This window comes from Cervus elaphus, chromosome 29, assembly GCF_910594005.1.
Source record: "Cervus elaphus chromosome 29, mCerEla1.1, whole genome shotgun sequence".
NCBI classification, from domain to species: Eukaryota; Metazoa; Chordata; class Mammalia; order Artiodactyla; family Cervidae; genus Cervus; species Cervus elaphus.
This window is the reverse complement of record NC_057843.1, coordinates 51,438,214-51,459,470: the sequence shown is the minus strand read 5'-3', so window position 1 is coordinate 51,459,470 and position 21,257 is coordinate 51,438,214. Positions and strand designations below refer to the sequence as shown.

The 21,257-nt window shown below is 44.3% G+C and overlaps 1 protein-coding gene across 1 annotated transcript in view; it reads left to right on the top strand.

Moving 5' to 3' along the window:
* The first annotated feature begins 429 nt into the window (after positions 1-429).
* Positions 430-21,257, top strand: part of GNA14 (G protein subunit alpha 14) — a 182,591-nt gene continuing 161,763 nt past the window's right edge. Inside the window, exon 1 of the mRNA XM_043890926.1 lies at positions 430-1,451. Coding sequence (XP_043746861.1) covers positions 1,328-1,451 — 124 coding nt within the window. The 5' untranslated portion in view covers positions 430-1,327. The remainder of the gene's footprint in view (positions 1,452-21,257) is intronic.

Here is a 21,257-nt window from a genome sequence, read left to right as displayed (position 1 = left end):
TATCGTTCCATTTGGGTACAAAGAGATGCTTTTTAATGTTTAAGCTTTTGTTAATGCAGTTCAACTGTGATCCCGAGGTTCCAGGAGACAGGCGGTCGTCAGGCTTCAGGGCTGGGGCAGGGCACCTGCTGCAAACGGGTCAGCTCTCTCCAAAGCAGGAGTCTTTCCCATCGTAAAATGCAAAGTAGCCAACCGTTTTCCATTCCCCCCTCTCCGGCGGCGTAGGAAGGGGCCGGGAGGATATTTACCCACCCCGCATTCGCACTTCTATTGAACAGAACCCGGGGGCAGCGGCTTCTCCGAGAGCAGCGCCAACCGGCTCAGGCCCAGCCGAGGCTCACACAGGGATTTGGCCGAGCCGGCGCTGGGCTGGGGCGTCCGGGAAGCCTAGGGGATCCGTCTAGGAAACCGCGGGGTGCGTGGTGCTGAGGCCGGTTGTGAGAGCCTCGGTTTCAACTGGGCGGAACTCAACCTCGCCCCCGGCGCGCTCGGCTCCTTTTGCAGCTGGGAGGAGTTGAGGCTGGGAGTTGGCAAACCTCACTCACCTGTCGGAACTTGGATCCGGACAGGGAGTGGGGCCTGGAGATCAGGACACGCTGGTTACCGCAGCCTCGGCCTTCCCCGCGCCGGGACACCACGGGGGGCTGCTCCCCGAGACTCGAGACGCCTGGGCTCGGCTCCGCAGCTCCCTACTCCCCGCTCTTGCCCCCAGGCGCCGTCGTCTTGGCGAGCAGCGAAGGCCAGCTCGAGCCGACGCCAGAGCTGCGGGTTCGAGAGGCTCCGCCTCCTTCGGCCACTTCGAGCCACAAGCGCCTCCGGGAACTTTTCCAGTCTGTCTTAGGCTGCGGTCACTGCTGAGGTTTTCAGAACTTTTGCAGGAGAGGGCCAGCTAGGACCTCTGCCTCCAACCCACGCCTTGCCTGCAGCCTGCCTGGGACATCCCCGAGTCCAGGAGATCCCGCTCCCCGACGCCCCAAATTTTCGCGAGCGGTCTGCGCTCCCAGACTGTCGAGCTCCTGTGCCAAGAGGCGTGCTGGTTTTCGGGGGCCGGCAACGCTCTCTCCCTCGGCTCGCCTTCCACCTTCCCCGGCGTGGGGCTGGGTGAGTCGGGATCTGCGGTACACTTGAGCGTTCCCAGAGCTCCGGATTCGCTCCCGCCCAGGAGACGCCCTTCCAGGAGGGACTGAACCCGGGCGGTCCCGGCCTCTTACTCCGAAACTCGAGTCGGCCCGGGTCTTTTCCCTCCGAACTCCTGTGCCGTCGCGGATCGGCCGGCGGAGCGTCGGGGCGCTCGAGACTTCGTGGCCTGTCGGGGGCTGCGCGTACCATGGCCGGCTGCTGCTGCCTGTCCGCGGAGGAGAAGGAGTCGCAGCGCATCAGCGCCGAGATAGAGCGGCAGCTTCGCCGGGACAAGAAGGACGCGCGCCGCGAGCTCAAGTTGCTGCTTCTGGGTGAGTGAGCGTCTCGCATCCCTGAGCTCCGGGCATTTCGCTCCCGGCCGCTTCCCTCGCCCGGATCCCTGGCTGGAGGACCTGGAACCGAGCGGTATGCTGCTGTGCGGCTTCCTCCTCCTCCCAGGGGCTCGCGGATGACAGCAAGTTGGGCCCTTAGGCGGCAGTCCTTTGCACCTCCAGCTGGGCGACATTGGAAGGCACCCCCTTCCTGACCCCGAACAGCTGAGAGGTAACATTTGACCTCTGCTTTCTCCGTTCTTTGCGTCTCTCCCTAAAGCCTCATCCACCTCACCCCTGCGTCCACAGCGCACACCGCCTCTGCAGGACGTATCTTAGATGTTGGGGGTTGGTGGTGGGGAGCTGTTTAATCCACATTTTGGGTTCATCCTGGCCCCTGCGCTCTCGAGTAAGTACGGTTGACTGAGCGCTAACGAGCGCTCGGTTCTTATGCGCATCGCCGCCCAGTGATGAGGACAAGTGATATCCCCATTTTAGAGAATTAAAAACAGGACGCAAAATTGGCGAACTTGCCCTGACTGAGAAAAGGCAGAGCAGATACCGGGGCTGTCGTGGGGGTGCAGCCCAAGCCTTAACCTCTCTCCCCGCTGTGACGGCCTCCGCCTGCCTCCCCGAGCTCCCTTTGGGGAGGCCTGTTTGCGTAAAGGCCCAAACCTCCCTTGCTCAGTTGAGCTCCCCGTGTGTTCCTTCCTAGGGTTGGGACTCCGGTTCCCCAGCCGCTCTGGCTAGTTCTTCATCGGGCTCTTCGGGCGTCTGCACAGGTCTAGGTAGGACGCTCACTTTCGAAAACGGAAAGAGAATGTTAAAAGTTTGCCCAGTGTACACCTTAGGGCAGGATCCCTTCTCTTGGGACTTTCTAGAACCCTGTTCAGTCTGTTTGCTGTTGAGGAAGATTTACCTTTTCCTTCTTTCATACCAGAGTAGCAGCTGTCAGATCTTTCTAGATAGCTGCAAATATTTCAACTTTTTTCTTTCCCTGAAGAGTGCCTATCAGGCCGCTGTGCTGGAAGTGTGGGCTCAGGTCTGCAGGTGGGCCTGAGAGGCCACTCTGGGAGGAGATGGAGCCTAGGTGGGGAAGGAAAAGGATTCTGTTCACTGGCCTGGGCTGCCCTTTCATGCCTGGCCCAGAACTCGGAGGGGGTCTGAGAATTCTAATGGTACTTGGCCTTCCAGGTTGTTATAAAGCTACATTTGCCAAGGAAGGAGGATTCTGTGACTGTCTGTTAGTGGATAGCCCTGAAAAGTAATTATGTGGGCCCCCAGTGTCCTCCTGTCCGAGGCTCCACGAAGATTAGGGGCGGGCCGGGCTTTAGCTGCATTGTTGTTATTGTTTAGCCCCAGCCTTTCCCATCCCTTAGACTGTAGCCTGCCAGACTCCTCTGTCCATGGAATTTCCCAGGTAAGAATACTGGAATGGGTTGCCATTTCCTTCTCCAGGGTATCGTTCCAACCAAGGGATCGAACTTGTGTCTCCTGCATTGCAGGTAGATTCTTTACCCCTGAGCCACCTGGGAAGCCCTTTAACTGCATACTTTTTCAAGGACAGACTGAGTCCTCTTTCCTTGTGAAATACTTTTTTTGATCTGTGTCAGTGTGTAAAATTCAGTGCCTGAAATATACCAGGAGCTTGACAAATGAAAATTAAGCAGGAAGCTGACCATATTGTATTGGTGATAAGACTGTTTCGGGGTAAAATGCTTGCATTTACTTACAATCAAACTAGGGTAGGGATGTTTGTAGGTATGTTTTCCCTGAAAGTCATACTTAATCCAGGTGACTAGAATCTGTTTTTGTACCTGCCAGGCCCTTGCCCTAACCCTCTTATTGCCCCTTTCAGCACTGCCTGACCTCCCAGGAACCCCTTTTTAATCATCCTCAGCTGTGACTAGCACACCATCTCAGTGCTAATCATCCAGAACTTGTTAGCAAGTTGTTATACCACATGGAACTATCCAAAACCCCAAGGATGGACTTTGAAACCTCCGGTTTAGTTTGCTCTGCAAGGGGGCAGGGCATACTTGCATTTCTTAAGACAGAAGAGGAGGAGGCCATGACGCCAAAAACACAGAAATCAGGGAATCCTTTTTTGTCTAAAGTCATGCAGTTTGAGTGAAAATAAAAGTCACCTGAGCTTCTATAATGGGTGCATTAGATGAACCACTGCCTGAGTACCTCAGGTGAAAACTGTTTTGCAAATAGGAGTTGAGGATCCTGTGTGGAGGGTGGAATGAGCCAAAAGGCCGCCAGCTCTTTGACAAGGAAGCATGCTGTTGCAACGAAGTGATTTAAGGACATTTCCAAAGTGCATTCAGTGGGGCCATATCCTGTTTGTGCTTAATAAAAGCATGGGTCAGTGTCCACAGGGAAAGATAAAACTTGCTGTCCATTTGGGGCAACTATTTGCAAGGTGTTAGCGTGGTACTTTTTTGTGGAAGGAGAAAGGGGAGAAATAAAGGAGATGGCTGAAATTAGTAGAAAGAAATTCCTCATCAGTTCCTCAGATAAACGTAGGACAAAAGAGTTCTGATAAGAACCTGATGAACATCAGTCCATGTAGGAAGAAAGTGTCTGGACAATAGCAACGAAACGGGGAGAAATGTGATTTTTATTGATTTTTGGTATCAAATGCAGCTTGGAAAAGTGCTGCTTGTTAATCAGGTCGAGTGTCTCCAGTAACTCTGATGTCTTGATTTTGGATGCAGACCTCATGTTGGAACTGGAATGTGTACCGGGGAATTGGTATTTAACTCATGCTGGTATAGGGATTAAAAATGTAGTTTCTTAGGTCTGACTGCCTGAGTTCAAACTCTGGTTCTACCCTTTCTTAACTGCAGACTAACTTGGCTCTGTCGGCTAGTAAGAGTCAACTAGCATCATTCCATTTTGTAGCATTTTTGGCCGCCGGGGAGGTGTTATTTCCATTTTAGCTGACCAGTTGTAGGTTGGTAGCAGTTTGTCTAAGTGGTGCTGGTTGTTCTTTAACAAAAATGTTTGGCTTGGAGTTCCCCTTATCATTTTCTGAGCCTTAAGCTGACTTTTAAATCTCTTACTCTTCTTACACTAATGAGTTGAAAAATCTGAGTCCCCTACAGTTTCGGTGCATTGGTTATAACAAAATTCCATGTCAGAACTATTTGTCATGTTCCTGGGCTGCAAGTCTATTTAGGCTTAATGGCTAGGAAATTATTGTCCAGCTCCAGCTTCTCTCCACTGACCAGTTGGCACCAGACATTCTGCTGTAAGCCTTCCTCTGCCCCTTCTTGGTTTATTTATTATCCATGTAAACTCACATATAGCTAGGATTGTGTTTGTGTGTGAGAGAGTTTTACCAGTGGTTTTTATTTCATTACTGAATCATTTTGGTACTCACATTGCACCCAATTTGCACACTAGTTCCCATATCACTCCTCCATCAGTTTTTGGAGCATTTCCTTACTTTCTGGCATAACTTCGTGCTCCAGGTTCATCTTGTACCCCTCTTCTCAGTCCAGAAATCAGTCATTTCTCCGCTGGGCCTTGATCATTTTCAGTGGAAAACTGTACATTTTTTTTCTCCTGAAGATAATTAAACACTTGAAACAAAGATGTCAACTCCCTTAATTCAAATCAGTCACCAGTGCGTAAGTATCTGAAAAACCACATTTCTAGAGCTCTGAGTTAGAGGATGAAAGTTTTAAGGTTGTAATGCTATCAAAGTAGATATAAAAGGGAAAAATCTAACAGTAAAGTTAGATGAAAAACAATGTAAAAAAGTCTTAGTCGTCAAAGGGTATTTTTTTCATTTTTAATGGCTTCTAGTCTGTATCGCCTTTTGTTTTCTCTTTTTCTATGATACCTGAATCACAAGAGAAAAGTCTCCTTGTAAGAACTCCCTTGTGTGGGGTGGCAGGGAGGGAGGCGGCTGGACTGAGGAGAGAGGGGAGTGTACAGCAAGTCACTGTAGCAAAGCTATTGTGTTACTAAAGACATTGAAATTCACACAAAAAGAAGGCCTTATTGGAAGGATTCTTACCAGGGCATCTAATGAAATGAAAAGAATCAAATAGTAAAAACCAGGAAAGCAGATGCCATGGCCTTCCCAGGGCACAATCACTAACGTGACTTGGCTCAGTTCCCTTCCAAGCTCTAGAACCTTCTGGGCCTTTCTTGTCCCTGTCGTTGAGCCTGCGGCCCCATGTGAGTGAGGCTGTGAACCTGAATCAATCAGTTTCGTCTGGGAGATCCATAGCACAGACAGAGCTGCATCTGAATGCACATGGCCTGCAGCTGGGTGTCCTGTAAGGCCAGCAGCCGCTGCCGCTGCCGACAGTGTAAAGAATTAGAAGCGAACCAGCAGAAATCCCAGGGTGCTAGAGGAATATGCTCTGCAGGACTCTGTGTGGAACCCCAACTTTCATCACCACAGTTGGCTCTCTGCTAATGGGTAAATTAATGACTTATCATGTTGGCCAGGGTTCCTGGTTGCAGAAGAATAATTTCACTTAAGAATAATTTATTGGAGGGGAAACAGGAAGCTTGTAAATTGATGGGAATTGAAGAGCAGGCTAAGTGAAAGGGCAAGATCCAAGGGAGTCTTGACACTGGAATCAGACCAGGCTGCCAAGCGCACAGCCAGAAACTTACCACCCAGAGAGCTGAGAGTCACTGAGGCTGCCCTGGATGCCTACCTCCACGTGAGTGAAGCAAATCATCTGTGATCATCTCTTGCAACTTTCTTTCACTTTGCAAAACCTCAGGCCATCTGATTTTGCCCACGGATTCGATCCCTGGCTGGGGAAGATCCCCTGGAGGAGAGCATGGCAACCCTCTCCAGTATTTTTTCCTGAAGAATCCCATGGACAGAGGAGCCAGGTGGGCTGCAATTCATGGGGTCACACAGGGTCAGAGACAACTGAAGAAGTGACTTAACATGCACACATATGCGCAGGGAGCTTGGGGAGAGGTAGGATGGTGTAGCGGTGAGAACACGCTCTCTGGAGCCAGCCTTTGTGAGTTTAAAATCTAGATGATCTAGTGGTTACGACCATGCTTCTAATGCAGGGGTTGCAGGTCCTCGTCAGGGAACTAAGCTCCCACATTCTGTGCAGTGAAGTAAAAAAGCACAAAATAATAATAAAAATAAGAAACAATAAAATCTAGGCAATAAATAGTCCCCATTGTGCTGCCAACCCTCTGTCTGGGCTCAGTTACAAGGTCTCTGATAGAAGCAGCATGTTTTTTCCAGAAGGGTATGCAGATAGGACAGTCAATGACATGAAATCTCCACTGGTGTTCCTCCTCAGAGAACATGGACCTGACGTGTGGTCATAACGTAGCATCATGAAGTGAGCAGCATGTTAAGGCTCTGGAAACCTGAGGGGTTGTTTTGTTTTGTTGTTGTTTTGATGGAGGTAGCCTCTGAGTAGTAAACATATGACCATGAGCAAGACCTTCCCTTTTGAACACCAGGATCCTCACTGTAAAATGAAAGTTTTGGATCAGGTGACCTCTGTTGTTGCTCAGTTGCTTCTGACTCTTTGTGACCCCATGAACTGCAGCACACCAGGCCTCCCTGTACTTCACCATCTCAGAGTTTACTCAAACTCAAACCATTGAGTCGGTGATGCCATGCAACCATCTCATCATCTGTCGTCCCCTTCTCCTCCTGCCTTCAATCTTTCCCAGCTCATTAGAAATTTCACATCAGGTCACCAAAGTATTTTAGCTTTAGCATCAGTCCTTCCAATGAATATTCGTGGTAGATTTCCTTTAGAATTGACTGGTTTGATCTCCTTGCTGTCCAAGGGACTCTCTGAGGTCTTTCCAATTCTGGCATCAGCTGGTTTATACCAGTGGTCTTCAAAGTGTGCTCCCAGGAGAAAAAAAAAAAGTGTGCTCCCAGGACCAGCAATATCAGCTCCTCTGGGAACTTGTTGGAAATGCAAACTCTGAGTCCTCAGCATGGCCTTCTGAGTCAAATTCTAGAGTAGGACCAGCAAGCTGTATGTTAATAGGATCTCCTGGTGATCCTGATACACATAAGTTGGAGAACGTGTCTTGTAACCTTGGCCTGGACCTCAGGATGGACCAGACTCTGATTGCCACCCTGGGCTCTAAAGCAGGTACCTTCTCTTTCAGTGGGTATCTGGGAGGCCCCTGGGATCAACCTGCTGAGGGGCTGCTCTATTTTTTTATGTTGAAGTAGTCTCTCTCACCAACTTGATGAAGGGTCTTCAGAATGTGAACTGGGTAATCTGTAGGAACTGTTTAGGCTCTGTCCCCAGGTGTCAGGTTGCTGGGCAAAGAGGAGAAGCAGGCACGCATGTGCCTACATCTTACCTTGGCAAGAGTCCTTAAAAAAGCAACAGTGTCTGCGTTTGCGTGAGCCCTTGACCTTTGATGTAGAACTCCTGAAGTTATGCTCCTATAAATTGTAATGGTTTTATGGCCTATTATCATTAAGTAATTATCTCTCTATTATGGACTAAGTGGTGCAGAGAAAGCCCATTTTAGTACTAGCCACCAAATATCAGTCTGCTTTTTGAAAATTCAACCTCTGTGGAACGTTGGGGGCTTCCCTGGTGGTTCAGATGGTAAAGTGCCTGGAATGCGGGAGACCTGGGTTTGATCCTTGGGCTGGGAAGATCCCATGGAGAAGGGAATGGCAACCCACTCCAGTACCCTTGCCTGGAAAATCCCACGGACAGAGGAGCCTGGTGGGCTCCAGTCCACGGGGTCACAAAGAGTTGGACACGACTGATCTGGATAAAGGAAAATGGAACATTTGCTGTATATTCCTGGTTGTCAAGTTTGTTTGTTTTTTTTTCCCCCAAGTAACCGATACGTTCTGGTATTTTGTACTTGGTCGTAAATGAGAGAAAAAGAGAACTTTTATCTTCTATTATTTTGTCTGAAAGGTATCTTTTGTATGGTCCGTTAGTTGTCCATGACCCAAAGAGGAACTATGCCACTGCTTTCTCAAACCTGCCATGAATGACACCTTCATTTTGACATTTTGTGTAACTCATCTCCAGAATGTTTTTCTGTTGCTCAGCTACTATGTAGCTGGGAAATGTAAGCTAATTGTATTCCTAAACAAAATCAGATAAATGAAGGTGATAAATCATTTATAGAAGCATCATCTAATGCACCTCGTAGTCTAAATCCTGGTTGTCTTGAGTCAGTGCCACTCAAAAAGCAGTCAGGGGTCCTGGGCCAGTGTGCCTGTAAGACAGATACAGAAATCAAGAATAGACACCTAGAAACTTTTATAGCAATTTAACATGATGTAGCATTAGAGGGTATTTTTATTGTATTTCATTGATGTAATAGTCTGCAACTGAATGGGAAAAATTTAAAAACTGGTCCCTTACCACAGAGTTTGAGAAACAAGAGTGCAGACTTTTAAGGATGGGATAGAAAAAGATCAGAGGAGTTAGACTCAGCAGATGTTACAGGGTTTGGTGATCAGTAGCTGTCTGACAGTAAGCCACAGTGAGGAGGCCAGTCTCTTGGTTGCCAGCCAGTTCTTTTATTAAGTCACTCCCGAGTCTTCATGTTCAACTTCATTTCTAAGGTAACATCGGTTCTAAGAGGTGCCATTGTCTTGAAAGTAGATTTTCATTTACTGCATTGTACGCGTCAATGCAAAGGCCCTCTTGACCTTAAAAATGTTCATTCGTGTGGCAGTAGATCTCAGAATCAAGACTATAAGGCTGTTTAATTCCTTTTTCCTCTAATAGTACAAATTTAAAATAAAGCAAAACGGTTCCAATTATTGACAAATAATTCAATTTCATAAAACTAGTTTAAGTGCTGAAATTAGATTGGAAAAGATGCCTCTGTTTTATTTCCATCAGCCCCACTGAGTTCAAGTAATCTTTTTCTGTGAAACTCTGAAAAGGGTTGCTTCCTGGGTCAGTGGGACTGTTATGTATATAAAGGGTAAGAAGCAAATAAGAGGAGGCACATGTGAGCGCAATAATGTATGCTACTGTTGGCTCCAGTGCGGATGGGCCGCACCCAGGTGGCTGGTGGAGTCTAGGAAGAGCTTTCCATGGGACCTTGAAATCCGTGATGGCTTTGTTCGCCACTGAACCCACAAAGCTGAGCACAGAGCCTAGCTAAAACAGAGGCTGAATAAATACATGTCTCTCCCTCTCTCTCTTTAGTGGCTTCCATGAAATACCAGATGAGTAGTGTGACTTCCTTACAGGAGCTGGAGGTCTCTGTTGTTTCGGGTGTCACAGAAACATTCATGGAAGGAAGACTGGCCTGGTTTGGGCCTTGAAGGGTGAAAGTCGCTCTGTCGTGTCTGACTCTTTGCAGTCCCTTGGACTATACAGTCCCTGGAATTCTCCAGGCCGGAATACTGGAGTGGGTAGCCGTTCCCTTCTGCAGGGGATCTTCCCAACCCAGGAATCCAACTGGAATATTTAAAGAATTTATTAAGTGAAAATGTTACTTAAATGTTTAAACCATTTACCAAGTGAGAATGTTAAAAATATTCTAGTATATTCATCTAAAAAGCAACTTAAAAGGTGATATTAGACGTATTTCCCAACTCCTTTCTTAACATATCCAAAATAGAACACATTGAGCCAAATCGAAGGGTCTTCTCTTTTTCTCTCCCTGATTGATGCATTTCTACTAACAGATGGTACCCCTGACCACCTGGTGCTCACACCAGAATCCAGGGAGTCTTTGTTGGTCTTTCTTTTTTTTCCTTTTGTTATTGGAGTATGATTGCTTTACAGTGTTGTCAGTTTCTGCTGTACAATGGAGTGAATTACCGACGTGTATAAATCTATCCCCTCCCTCTTGAACCTCCCTTCCAGCCCCACCCTACCCCCCAAGTCCTCACAGAGCACCAAGCTGAACTTCTGTGCCATACACCAGGTCCTCAGTAACTGTCTGTTTTATACACGGTAGTTTATATATCAGAGAAGGCAATGGCACCCCGCTCCAGTACTCTTGCCTGGAAAATTCCATGGACGGAGGAGCCTGGTGGGCTGCAGTCCATGGAGTCACTAACAGTCGGACACGACTGAGCGACTTCCCTTTCACTTTTCACTTTCATGCATTGGAGAAGGCAATGGCAACCCCCTCCAGTGTTCTTGCCTGGAGAATCCCAGGGACGGGGGAGCCTGGTGGGCTGCCGTCTACGGGGTCACAGAGTCGGACACGACTTAGCAGCAGCAGTGTACATGTGTCAGTTCTACTGTCACAATTTGTCCCTCCTAACCATGTCTGTACGTCAGTTCTGTGTCTCCTGATCTTCTACTACAGGTAACACTAGAAATAATGATAATAAAACACTTATACATCCAGTCACCGTTCTAGGCACTTGAACAATCACATTTATTTCTTGCTGTGCTTGGAGCTTCAGTTAACTGTTGTCCACCCCATTATACAGATGAGGAAACTGAGGCTCCAAAACCAGGTTCACCAGCTAGCTTAGAGCCAGGGTTTGAAGCCAGACAGTCTGACTCCAGAGTTCTGGTTCTTAATCACATTCCTGTTTGTTTCCTGGAGCCAACATCTCTCCAAAATCTACTTCAGGAGGCCAAATCTCTCTGTGTGCACTCTTTGTCATCCTATTTGCCCCAACTCTTGTCTGGATTACTTCATCCTCTACTGCTCTTTGGCCCTGAGTTCACTCTCCACATTGCAGCCAGAGTGACTTTTTAAACGTAGATTGGAAGAATTGATGCTTTTGAACTGTGGTGTTGGAGAAGACTCTTGAGAGTTCCTTGGACTGCAAGGAGATCCAACCAGTCCATCCTAAAGATCAGTCTTGAGTGTTCATTGGAAGGACTGATGTTGAAGCTGAAACTCCAGTACTTTGGCCACCTGATGTGAAGAGCTAACTCATTGGAAAAGACCCTGATGCTGGGAAAGATTGAGGGCAGGAGGAGAAGGGGATGACAGAGGATGAGATGGTTGGACGGCATCACCAGCTCAATGAACATGAGTTTGGGTAAACTCTGTGAGTTGGTAATGGACAGGGAGGCCTGGCGTGCTGTGCTTTATGGGGTCGCAGAGAGTCAGACATGACTGAGCGACTGGACTGAACTGAACTGAACTTTCCTGCTCAAAACCTTTCTATGTCTTCCCTTCCCTTTTTGCCTTCGGATGCAAATATAAAATCTGTGCATGGCCAGTGAGATCCTCTATCCAGCCCCTGCCACCTCTCTGCAGTTATTCCCTTTGATCACTTGCTTCTGTCATTAGAACCTCTTTTTAGGACTTTTCATGGGCCACATGCTTCCTTATTTTATGTCTGCACACAGCAATTGTCTGCTTCCAACGTGTGTCCTTACTGGTCTTCTAGGTACTCATTTCAGAATGCATCTTAAACATCCCTTTCTCCTAGAAGCCTTCACTGACTCCTTGATCCAAAATAAGTCCCCCCAGAATTTTCTCCCATATCCCATTCTACATTTTTTTCTTAATTTATTTTTTTAATTGAAGGATAACTGTTCCACAGTATTGTGTTGGTCTCTGCCATACATCAACAGGAATCAGCCATAGGTATAGTCTACATTTCTTTTTAAAAATAGTTGTCATCGTGGCTTGAAACTCTATTTCTGATGTTTTATTTACTCTCTGTCTCCCCCTCTAGACTCTTTGTTTGTTGAGCATAGGTCTTGTGTGGTGCTTGGATGTTCCAGAAACATTTGCTGAATGAACAAATGTACTGCCATTTAGTATCAATATTATTGCTTAAAAGAAAGAATATTTTACCTTCAAATAGTGGGAAGGGCTTATTCTTAATAGAGGATAGTTTAAATTGGATAAATATACATTTATAACAAATTCGTATTTGTTCATATTAAACGTTCCCTTTTGGACTAATGAAAACTTTATTACATACTGACATTGGAATGTGGGCTGATGTTCTGGAATCAGTGATGTATTGCATGTGTCTTATTTTTTTTCTAAGTTTTCACATTTTCTTATGCACAAAAGTGAATATTCTTGAGTGTTTAAAAAAATTTTTTTTAGCTTAGAAAGTGGCATATTTGTAGCAAAGACTGCTATAAGTCTCGTAAATACCTTTCCTCCTTCTGTAATAAGGTAATCTCTTGACACATGACATGCTCCGTTTACCTGCCGCTAGGTGTGGTCGTTTGACTAAGTTTACAACCCATGGGATGGAAACTGTAGTCATATAGGTGATTTCTGAGTTGTGACCTTAAAAAGAAAGGAGGCTTCCTTCCCTTCTAGAGAAGGATGCTGATTTGGTGGTAGCAGTAAGAGCAACCATCTTTTCCCACGAGATGGAAGTTGGGTGTTGAGGATGAAAAGGCAACAAGATAGAAGAGGCCTGTATTCCTGATACTGTGAAGGTGTCGTACTAGCTCTGAGCTAGCAATGATGGCACCCTTTTCCAACAGCTGCTAAACTGGTATCCTAGCTAATAAAATTTATGCAATCTGTTTTGCACTCAGCTTTTTGATTCCTAATATCTGGGAGTTCTTTCCCAATCACATGCAAGTCTAAGATTAAAAAAAAAAAAACCAGAATGTAATATGTTTGGGGCAACCGTACCTCTGTGTGTGTGCTGGCTCTTTGAGACCCCATGGACTATAGCCTGACAGGCTCTTCTGTCCATGGGATTTTTCTGGCAAGGATACTGGAGCAGGTTACCGTTCCTTCCCCAGGGGATCTTCCTGACCCAGGGATCAAACCTGAGGCTCTGATGTCTTCTGCGTTGCAGGTGGATTCTTTACCACTGCACTACCTGGGAAACCCTATGTTTGTGGAGGAGGTATCTGATATCCAATATGATGGGATCTTGGCTGCCTAGAGGTCAACACCAAATCTGGGTCTCTCATTCTCCCAATATTCTGGTGATTATTGTCCTGCAGTTGACTTTTCAGGTATATGAAAGGGTCTTTTTTGCAAGCAAATAAACATTTGAAGCTACTTCTTTTACTTGATATTGAATTTGTTGAAGTTGAGGAATGTAAAACCCTAGTTGTCCTAAACCTTTACATTCGTTTCAATTTTTAAATATGTATGCCATGACTTTCACTTAGATTAGCTTTTAATTTACTGCTAAGTTAACTCTACTTATTAATTCAGTGAAATTTCCATTAGACAGTTAAAAACCTATTTACACATTGAAAAAGCCTGAATAACCTCACATATATCAACCCCCTGACAAAGCTGGCAAGAAAAATCTAAGCATTTAAGTGTCTCCAGTGATCTCATAAACATAAAGTTATATATTACATTAATCTTGTTCTTTGAAACAGTCAAAACTATCTCTAAAGGTAATAAACAATACTGTTCCTAAGTGTAATCAAATCAAATAGTCATTTATACTATTAACTCCTATAAATTAATCACAGTTCTAATACTCAGATTACTCTACATCAGGTTAAATACTTTAAACAATAACAGCATCAAAAAAACCTCAGTGCTGCTCATGATTACTATACCTATTCTTAAATTTAACTTGAGTATTATTCCTATATATTTGATTCATTTCTTATTCCTTCACCTTTTGTAGCTTTCAAAGTTCAATGCAATCAAGAGGAGAAGATTTACAATCTCAGTATGAATGTTAGGATAATTTTTCAAGCTCATAAATTTTGTTGAAAGCCTCACTTATTTCTTCCAATTTTTATCGTTTAAAAAAAAACTCCATTTAATCAGCTCATTTTAACTGCATTTTGTATCCACTCCCACCTGTGGGGACAGCTAGTTTCTTCACTACCTAATTTGTGTTGAAGAGATTGTACAATTTATAAACTCTTCAAGCTGTCTTGTGACCATCATTTCAGATTCTTTTACTGTCACTGAACCTTAAAGAAGAAAAACTTAGGTCTCAGATTCAAGAGATGAGCTATGAGGTTGTTCTTTTTTTAATTTATTTTTAATTGAAGAGTAATTGCTTTACAATATTGTGTTGTTTTCTGCCATATATCAACATGAATTAGCCATAGGTGTACATATGTCTCCTCCCTCTTAAACCTGCCTTCCACCTCCCACCGCATCCCACCCCTCTAGGCTTTTACAGAGCTGTGGTTTGAATTCCGAGTCACACTGCAAATTCCCGTTGGGTATCTATTTAACATATGGTAGTGTGTGTGTTCAGTGTTCTTGCCTGGAGAATCCCAGGGATGGGGGAGCCTGGTGGGCTGCCGTCTATGGGGTTGCACAGAGTCCGACACGACTGAAGTGACTCAGCAGCAGCAATGTGTATGTTGGGCTTCCCTGGTGGCTCAGAGGTTAAAGCATCTGCCCGCAACGCGGGAGACCCGGGTTCAATCCCTGGGTCGGGAAGATCCCCTGGAGAAGGAAATGGCAACCCACTCCAGTATCCTTGCCTGGAGAATCCCATGGACAGAGGAGCCTGGTAGGCTAAGTGTGTATGTTTCTGTGTTACTTTCTCCATTTGCCCCACTCTCTCCTTCCTACCCAACCACCATGTCTATCAGTCTGTCCTCTATGTCTGTGTCTCCATTGCTGCCATGCAGATAGGTTCATCGGTACCATCTATGTGTTAGTATACAGTATTATTTTTCTCTTTCTGACTTCACTTTTTAACAGGCTCTGGGTTCATTCATATGAGGTTGTTTCTTAAAGCTTGTCTGGTATGGTAGAAACCGTACAATATTGTAAAACAATTATCCTCCAATTAAAAATAAATACATTTTTCGAAAAAGGTTGTCTACATTCTGCTTTTGTTATTCTGCGTTTGAACATATCAGTCTAATATTTATACATATGTTCCCTTTCAATAGAAACATTGTTATTTAAGAATGAAAGAACAAGATGAAATGGAGTGAATTAAATATAAAGCCGTTGTCACAAACCATAAGCCTATCCAAACTCCACCAGCTGTAAGCCTTCAAAGCAGGTGTTTGAGTTTAAATGCTGCTTCTGTCTTCTAAAATGTCTAGAAGTTGACCGAATCACCCCTTTCATGTCTTCTCTCTGCCTTTTTATTTGTTACTGTGGAACTGCAGACTGTCTACAGGTAGCTTATGCATAAGGAAACTGCTGGAACTTTCCCGGACCATTTTCAAATTACTGTTCATTTAGGGTAATGAAGTCTTTCTGCCTTGCCTAATAAGTTAATTTGTGTCTCTCTTCAAGGATAGGTGGAAGAAAAGAGCAGGTGGCTTTGGTTTATTTGACATAAATTCATCAGGATAAGACTGGACCCTAAAGGAAGTGTCTATCAATTAGGCACGGCCTTGATGAAGTCAATTTATGTGTACACATATACACACACCACCACAACTACCCCCAGATTATTTGCACTTAAAAGGCATTTTGAATTTGCCCTTAGAAGAATTAAATCAATTTTGTCTGCAGTGTAGCTGTATCTTGAGACAAACCAGGAAATGGCCAGAAAAAAACTTATTATCCAACAAAAGTATATTTATTTGTTTAAAGTGTTTATTTTGAGCATCTAAAATTTCTGTTTAAAGTCATCTTCTCTTTAAGGAGAATCATGTTGGCCAAAACAAAGATTTTTTTTTTTTTAGTTTTTATGATTCAAAAAACTCAAAGAATACCTTAATTTATATTATGCTCTCTGATAAAGCAGTAATCGGTAATATTATTTCTATGTTTTCCAGAATTCTAAACATTCCCTACTTCATTTGATACATTGCCTGTTTAATGAATTACTTTTCCCTTTAATACTTTTAAACTTTCAACTACCTGAAAAAGCTGGATGTCGTCTATATGCTTGTGATGAATTGCCAGAAATCTTTGGTGTAGGTCCAAGAATGGTTTCTATTTTGCAGTGTGACCTTGGGCAAGTCAGAAAGGCATAGAAGCTCCTCGGTGGTAAAAGGAAGAGGCTGGATTCATCAGTCTCTAAAAGTTCTTCCAGCTCTGAGTTTCTGTGGTAACTCTTCAGCTGCAGTGGAAGTGTTACCTTGATCACTTGGGGCAGAAACTGACCCTGAGTGTGTGTGTGTGTATTCAGTGCCTGCCCCCAGCATAACTGGGGAAATAGTACCTGGTTGCTATTTTTCTGGGTAACAAGTGGCAGAAATAGAATTCTTCATATTCCTTTGTTCTCTAACTGTGTTTGAATTTTCAAGTAACATGAGACTTTACATGTGCGATAATCTCAGGATATCAGAACAGGTTTTTCAGGGACAGAAATGTTTTGAATTGGTAATCTAAGTGGAACTTCTGTTTGTAGAAAGAGCTATTGACATAAAAATGATTCTTGGGGGCAGGGTAGGTACAATGGGTGAAAGGAGTCCAAAGGTATAAACTTCTAGACATAAAATAAATAAGTCATGGGTGTGTAGTGTACAAAAATAAATAAGTGGTAAGTAAATAAAATGACTTCTGGGACTTCCCTGGTGGCCCACAGGTGAAGAATCTACCTTCCAATGCAGGGATGCAGGTTCAATCCCTGGTTGGGGAACTGAGATCCCACATGGCTCAGGGCAACTAAGCTCATGCTGAAACTGGAGAGCCCATGCTGCAACTACTGAGCTACAACAAGGACCCAACATAGCAAAAATTAAAAAAAAAATAAATGAAATGACTCCTGAACTATCACTATTGGCCATTAGTCAAAAACTTTCTAGCCTTTAACTTACTATAAAGTATATGAACATAAAAAGCAAAGACATTACTTTGTCAACAAAGGTCCATCTAGTCAAAGCTATGGTTTTTCCAGTGATCATGTATGAATGTGACAGTTGGACTATAAAGAAAGCTGAGCACCAAGGAATTGATGCTTTTGAACTGTGGTGTTGGAGAACATTCTTGAGAGTCCCTTGGACTGCAGGGAGATTCAACCAGTCCATCCTAAAGGAAATCAGTCCTAAATATTCATTGGAAGGACTGATGCTGAAGCTGAAACTCCAATACTTTGGCCATCTGATGTGAAGAACTGACTCATTGGGAAAGACCCTGATGCTGGGAAAGATTGAAGGCAGGAGGAGAAGGGGACGCCAGAGGATGAGATGGTTGGATGGCATCACTGACTCAATGGACATGAGTCTGAGTAAACTCCAGGAGTTGACAATGGACAGGAAGGCCTATCATGCTGTGGTCCATGGGGTCGCAAAGAGTTGGACACGACTGAGTGACTGAACTGAACTGACTGATAAGAACATTTAGGGCTTCCCAGGTGGCACTAGTGGTAAAGAACCCACCTGCTAATGCAGGAGACATAAGAGATGTGGGTTTGATCCCTGGGTTGGGAAGATCCCCTGGCGGAGGAAATGGCAACCCACTCCAGTGTTCTTGCCTGGAGAATCCTATGGATGGAGGAGCCCATGGTGACAGTCCATGGAGTTGAAAAGAGTCAGACACGACTAAAGTGACTTAGCATGCATGCATATGAACATTTAATAATGGGAGTAAACTCATATAACATGCTTATATGTCAGAAATGATTCTAAGGGTTTTATATCTATGAGTTCATTTGATCCTTACAAGTTATTGAGGTAAGCAATATACTTTTTTCACATTTTACTGATGAGGAAACTGAGGGTAAAGAATGATTAAATGAGTTTCTCAAAGTCACTTATTACTAGATGTGAAACTGGGATTTGATTGAGCAGGTAGTTGGATTCAGGGATTCGTTACTTTTCTTACGGGCTGTTCTCTCCTGCCCCTGGTAAAGGATCACTGTAGGGCATCGTGACTGGGCAGTAGAAGGTACTTGGAGTGGAGGCAGAGGTCTGGCACATGCTTCTGGGTCTTCCATTACAGTGCAGTGGCAACTTTGGGCAGGTCATCTAATCTCATCAGTGGTCTCTGATGGAATAGAATGTGAATTGTGTATGTGAGCCACACACCTAATTTACAGTTTTCAAGTAGTCACATTTTTGTTAAAAAAAAAAAAAAAGTAAAAAGAAACAAGTGAAATTAATTTTAATAATATATTTTGTTAAATCCAATATGCCAAAATATAATCATTTAACATGTAATCAATAAAATGTATCAATAAGATATATTCTTTTCTTCATATTAAATCTTTGAAATCCAGTGTATATTTTACATGTACAGCACATCTCAATTCAGAGTATCCATATTTTAAGTGTTTAATACCCCTGTGTGGCTGGTGGCTGCCACGCTGGACAGCATAGCTCTGAACCCTTGGAAGCTCCTGTAAAGTGAGACCATGGTGATGGATACTCACTTAAACTACTGCTCTGAAATTGTAGGAATCTATGATGAGAAACACCTGTACTGCTTAAGTGACTTACTGTGAGACGACTTATTTCTTCCCTGCTTAGGTAGCTTGGAGATTACCTTCTAAGATAAGGAATTTTTTTCACTGTTGAATTCTGAAGACTCACAAAGGCAACATAATGTCAAGATAACGTGTACGTAGCAAAGAAGGATTTTCAGAAAGTAACTGTGCTTTAGGAGGTAAAATAATAATAATAAAACCCAGTTGTTTCCCCCCACAAAATTTTGGAAGCTTGGTGTTGACCAGCTCTTGTTCCAGGTCTCTGGGATTGAGAAGAGAACCTGAATCAAAGCCTCTGCCCTCTTGGTGCTTCACTTTAGTGTGACAATAAATAGATGTGTACGATGGTTTGAGATTAGGCAGGAACCATGAAGAAGCAGACTGAGGGGTCAGACAATGGAGTCCTGGGGGATCAGTGAGTCTGGTGTTGATAGGAAGACTTCTGTGAGGAGATGACTTTTGAGGGGAGATTGCGTTGAGAGATGGGACAGTCTGCATGAAGACCTAGAGAACAGGGACCAGGGAGTGACTGAGTATTCTGGGCTGGGGAGAGCCTAAGGTGGAAATGGGCTCAGTTAGCGTGCGGAAGAGCTGAAGGTGTTGAACTGAGCAACAGAGAAGATGACAGGAACCATGATTGGGAAGGAAGAGTTTCAATTTAAATGCTCTGGGAGGCCAAGGGAGGGCAGTGATTAGCAGAGAGAGGTGACTTGATTGTTTTTTATAAAATAAAACTCAGACAGATAATAGACTGTATTTGGTAAGAGTGGAAGCAGGAGGACCAGTTAGGATGGTATGGCATTGTTGAGGTGATCTGTCACGGTGACTTGATTGACATCGGAATGATGGAGGTTCCCGGGGCTTTTGGCTTGAGCCACCTTGCCAGTGGCAATGCCATTTACTGAGGTGACTGAGGGTAAGGTGAAGACGGATTGGGCAGCAGGGAGAAGGGAGCAGGGAATCAATAGTTTCGGTTTTAGACATTTTCAGATTGATGTCTAAATGAATATAGAAGTTAAGATTAAAATTGAGGCTAGAGAGATTTATCTGGTTCACCTTAGATGTTTGGAGAGATCACTTTTCTATGACGCAGAGAGCTGGCAGTATATTGTTTCATCCGGGAACTGGGTAATTTTTTCCCCTATGATATGAATGAAGCCTTTATGATGCATAGCTCTGGATAAAGCTGAGGATCATGACTTAGCTGGAGGAGTGTTTCCCTTTATTGGTACAGGGTTTTGGTTCTGTGCTTGGGAAAGAGCTGTAACCAGCATTAGTAATCAGATGGTAAGCAGGCACACTGGTACAAGGTGTTTGATATTGAAATATTCCTGTACCAACTGGTAAATAACCATTAGACTGAATGCCCCTCCTCTTGATGTTGTCAACCTAGCCATCAGGACCTCATCTCTGGAATATTCCACATCTCCCTCTATTTGGCAACTAGTAAGTAACACCTCACACAATGCTTCCTTGGCCCCATTCCAGCCACTAGAATGGACCAGCATCTGTTCTGATTCGTCATCACCCATGCCACACCATTATCATTTGTTCAATATTTTGAGTGTAACTGGTTCTACCCCTGGGTAGGCCATGAGCAAGTCCTGTGAAGTTAGGAAGAGTTACCTTCATGGATCAATCACTTGCAAATAATCCAGAATGGTGAAGTCCTTGTCCTCTTGCATGAATTCTGTTTCCATTCTGCGTTAGCATTCTGTGAATATGGCACAACGCATTTTATAGTAGCTAGTGTCTGGGTTGACAAGGGCTTGACATACGTATCAGCATGAATACTACAGATGGCTCTCCCCGGCTTACAGTGTGAGCAAGCACTGTGAGATTCCAGAGAGACCCTTTCTTCCTTTACTTCTCATTTACACCACAAATCAAACTTAATCTTGGCTCCAGGACTAAGACAAGAAATATCTGAGTTACTACAATGAATCCAGTCCCATCAGTTCATGGCTAATAGTTGGGGAAAAAGTGGAAATAGTGACAGATTTTGTTTTCTTGGGTTCCAAAATCACTGCAGATGGTGACTGCAGCCATGAAATTAAAAGACGCTTGCTCCTTGGAAGGAAAGCTATGACAAACCTAGACAGCATATTAAAAGGCAGTCACTTTGATGACAAAGGTCAGTTTAGTCAAAGCTATGGTTTTCCCAGTAGTCATGTTTGGATGTGAGAGTTGGATCATAAAGAAGACTGAGCACCCAAGAATTAATGCTTTTGAACTGTGGTGCTGAGAAGACTCTTGAGAGTCCCTTGGACAGCTAGGAGATCCAACCAGTCCATCCTAAAGGAAATCACCCCTGAACATTCATTGGAAGGATTGATGCTAAAGCTGAAACTCCAGTACTTTGGCCACCTGATGCAAAGAGCCAGTTCATTGGAAAAGACCCTGAGGCAGGGAAAGATTGAGGGCAGGAGGAGAAAGCGGTGACAGAGGATGAGATAGTTGGATGGAATCATCGATGCAATGGACATGAGTTTGAGCAAACTCCAGGAGATGGTGAAGGATAGGGAAGCCTGGTGTGATTCAGTCCATGGGGTCGCAAAGAGTCGGACACAACTTAGCGACTGAACAAGAAGAAGAAATACAATGAAAAAAGC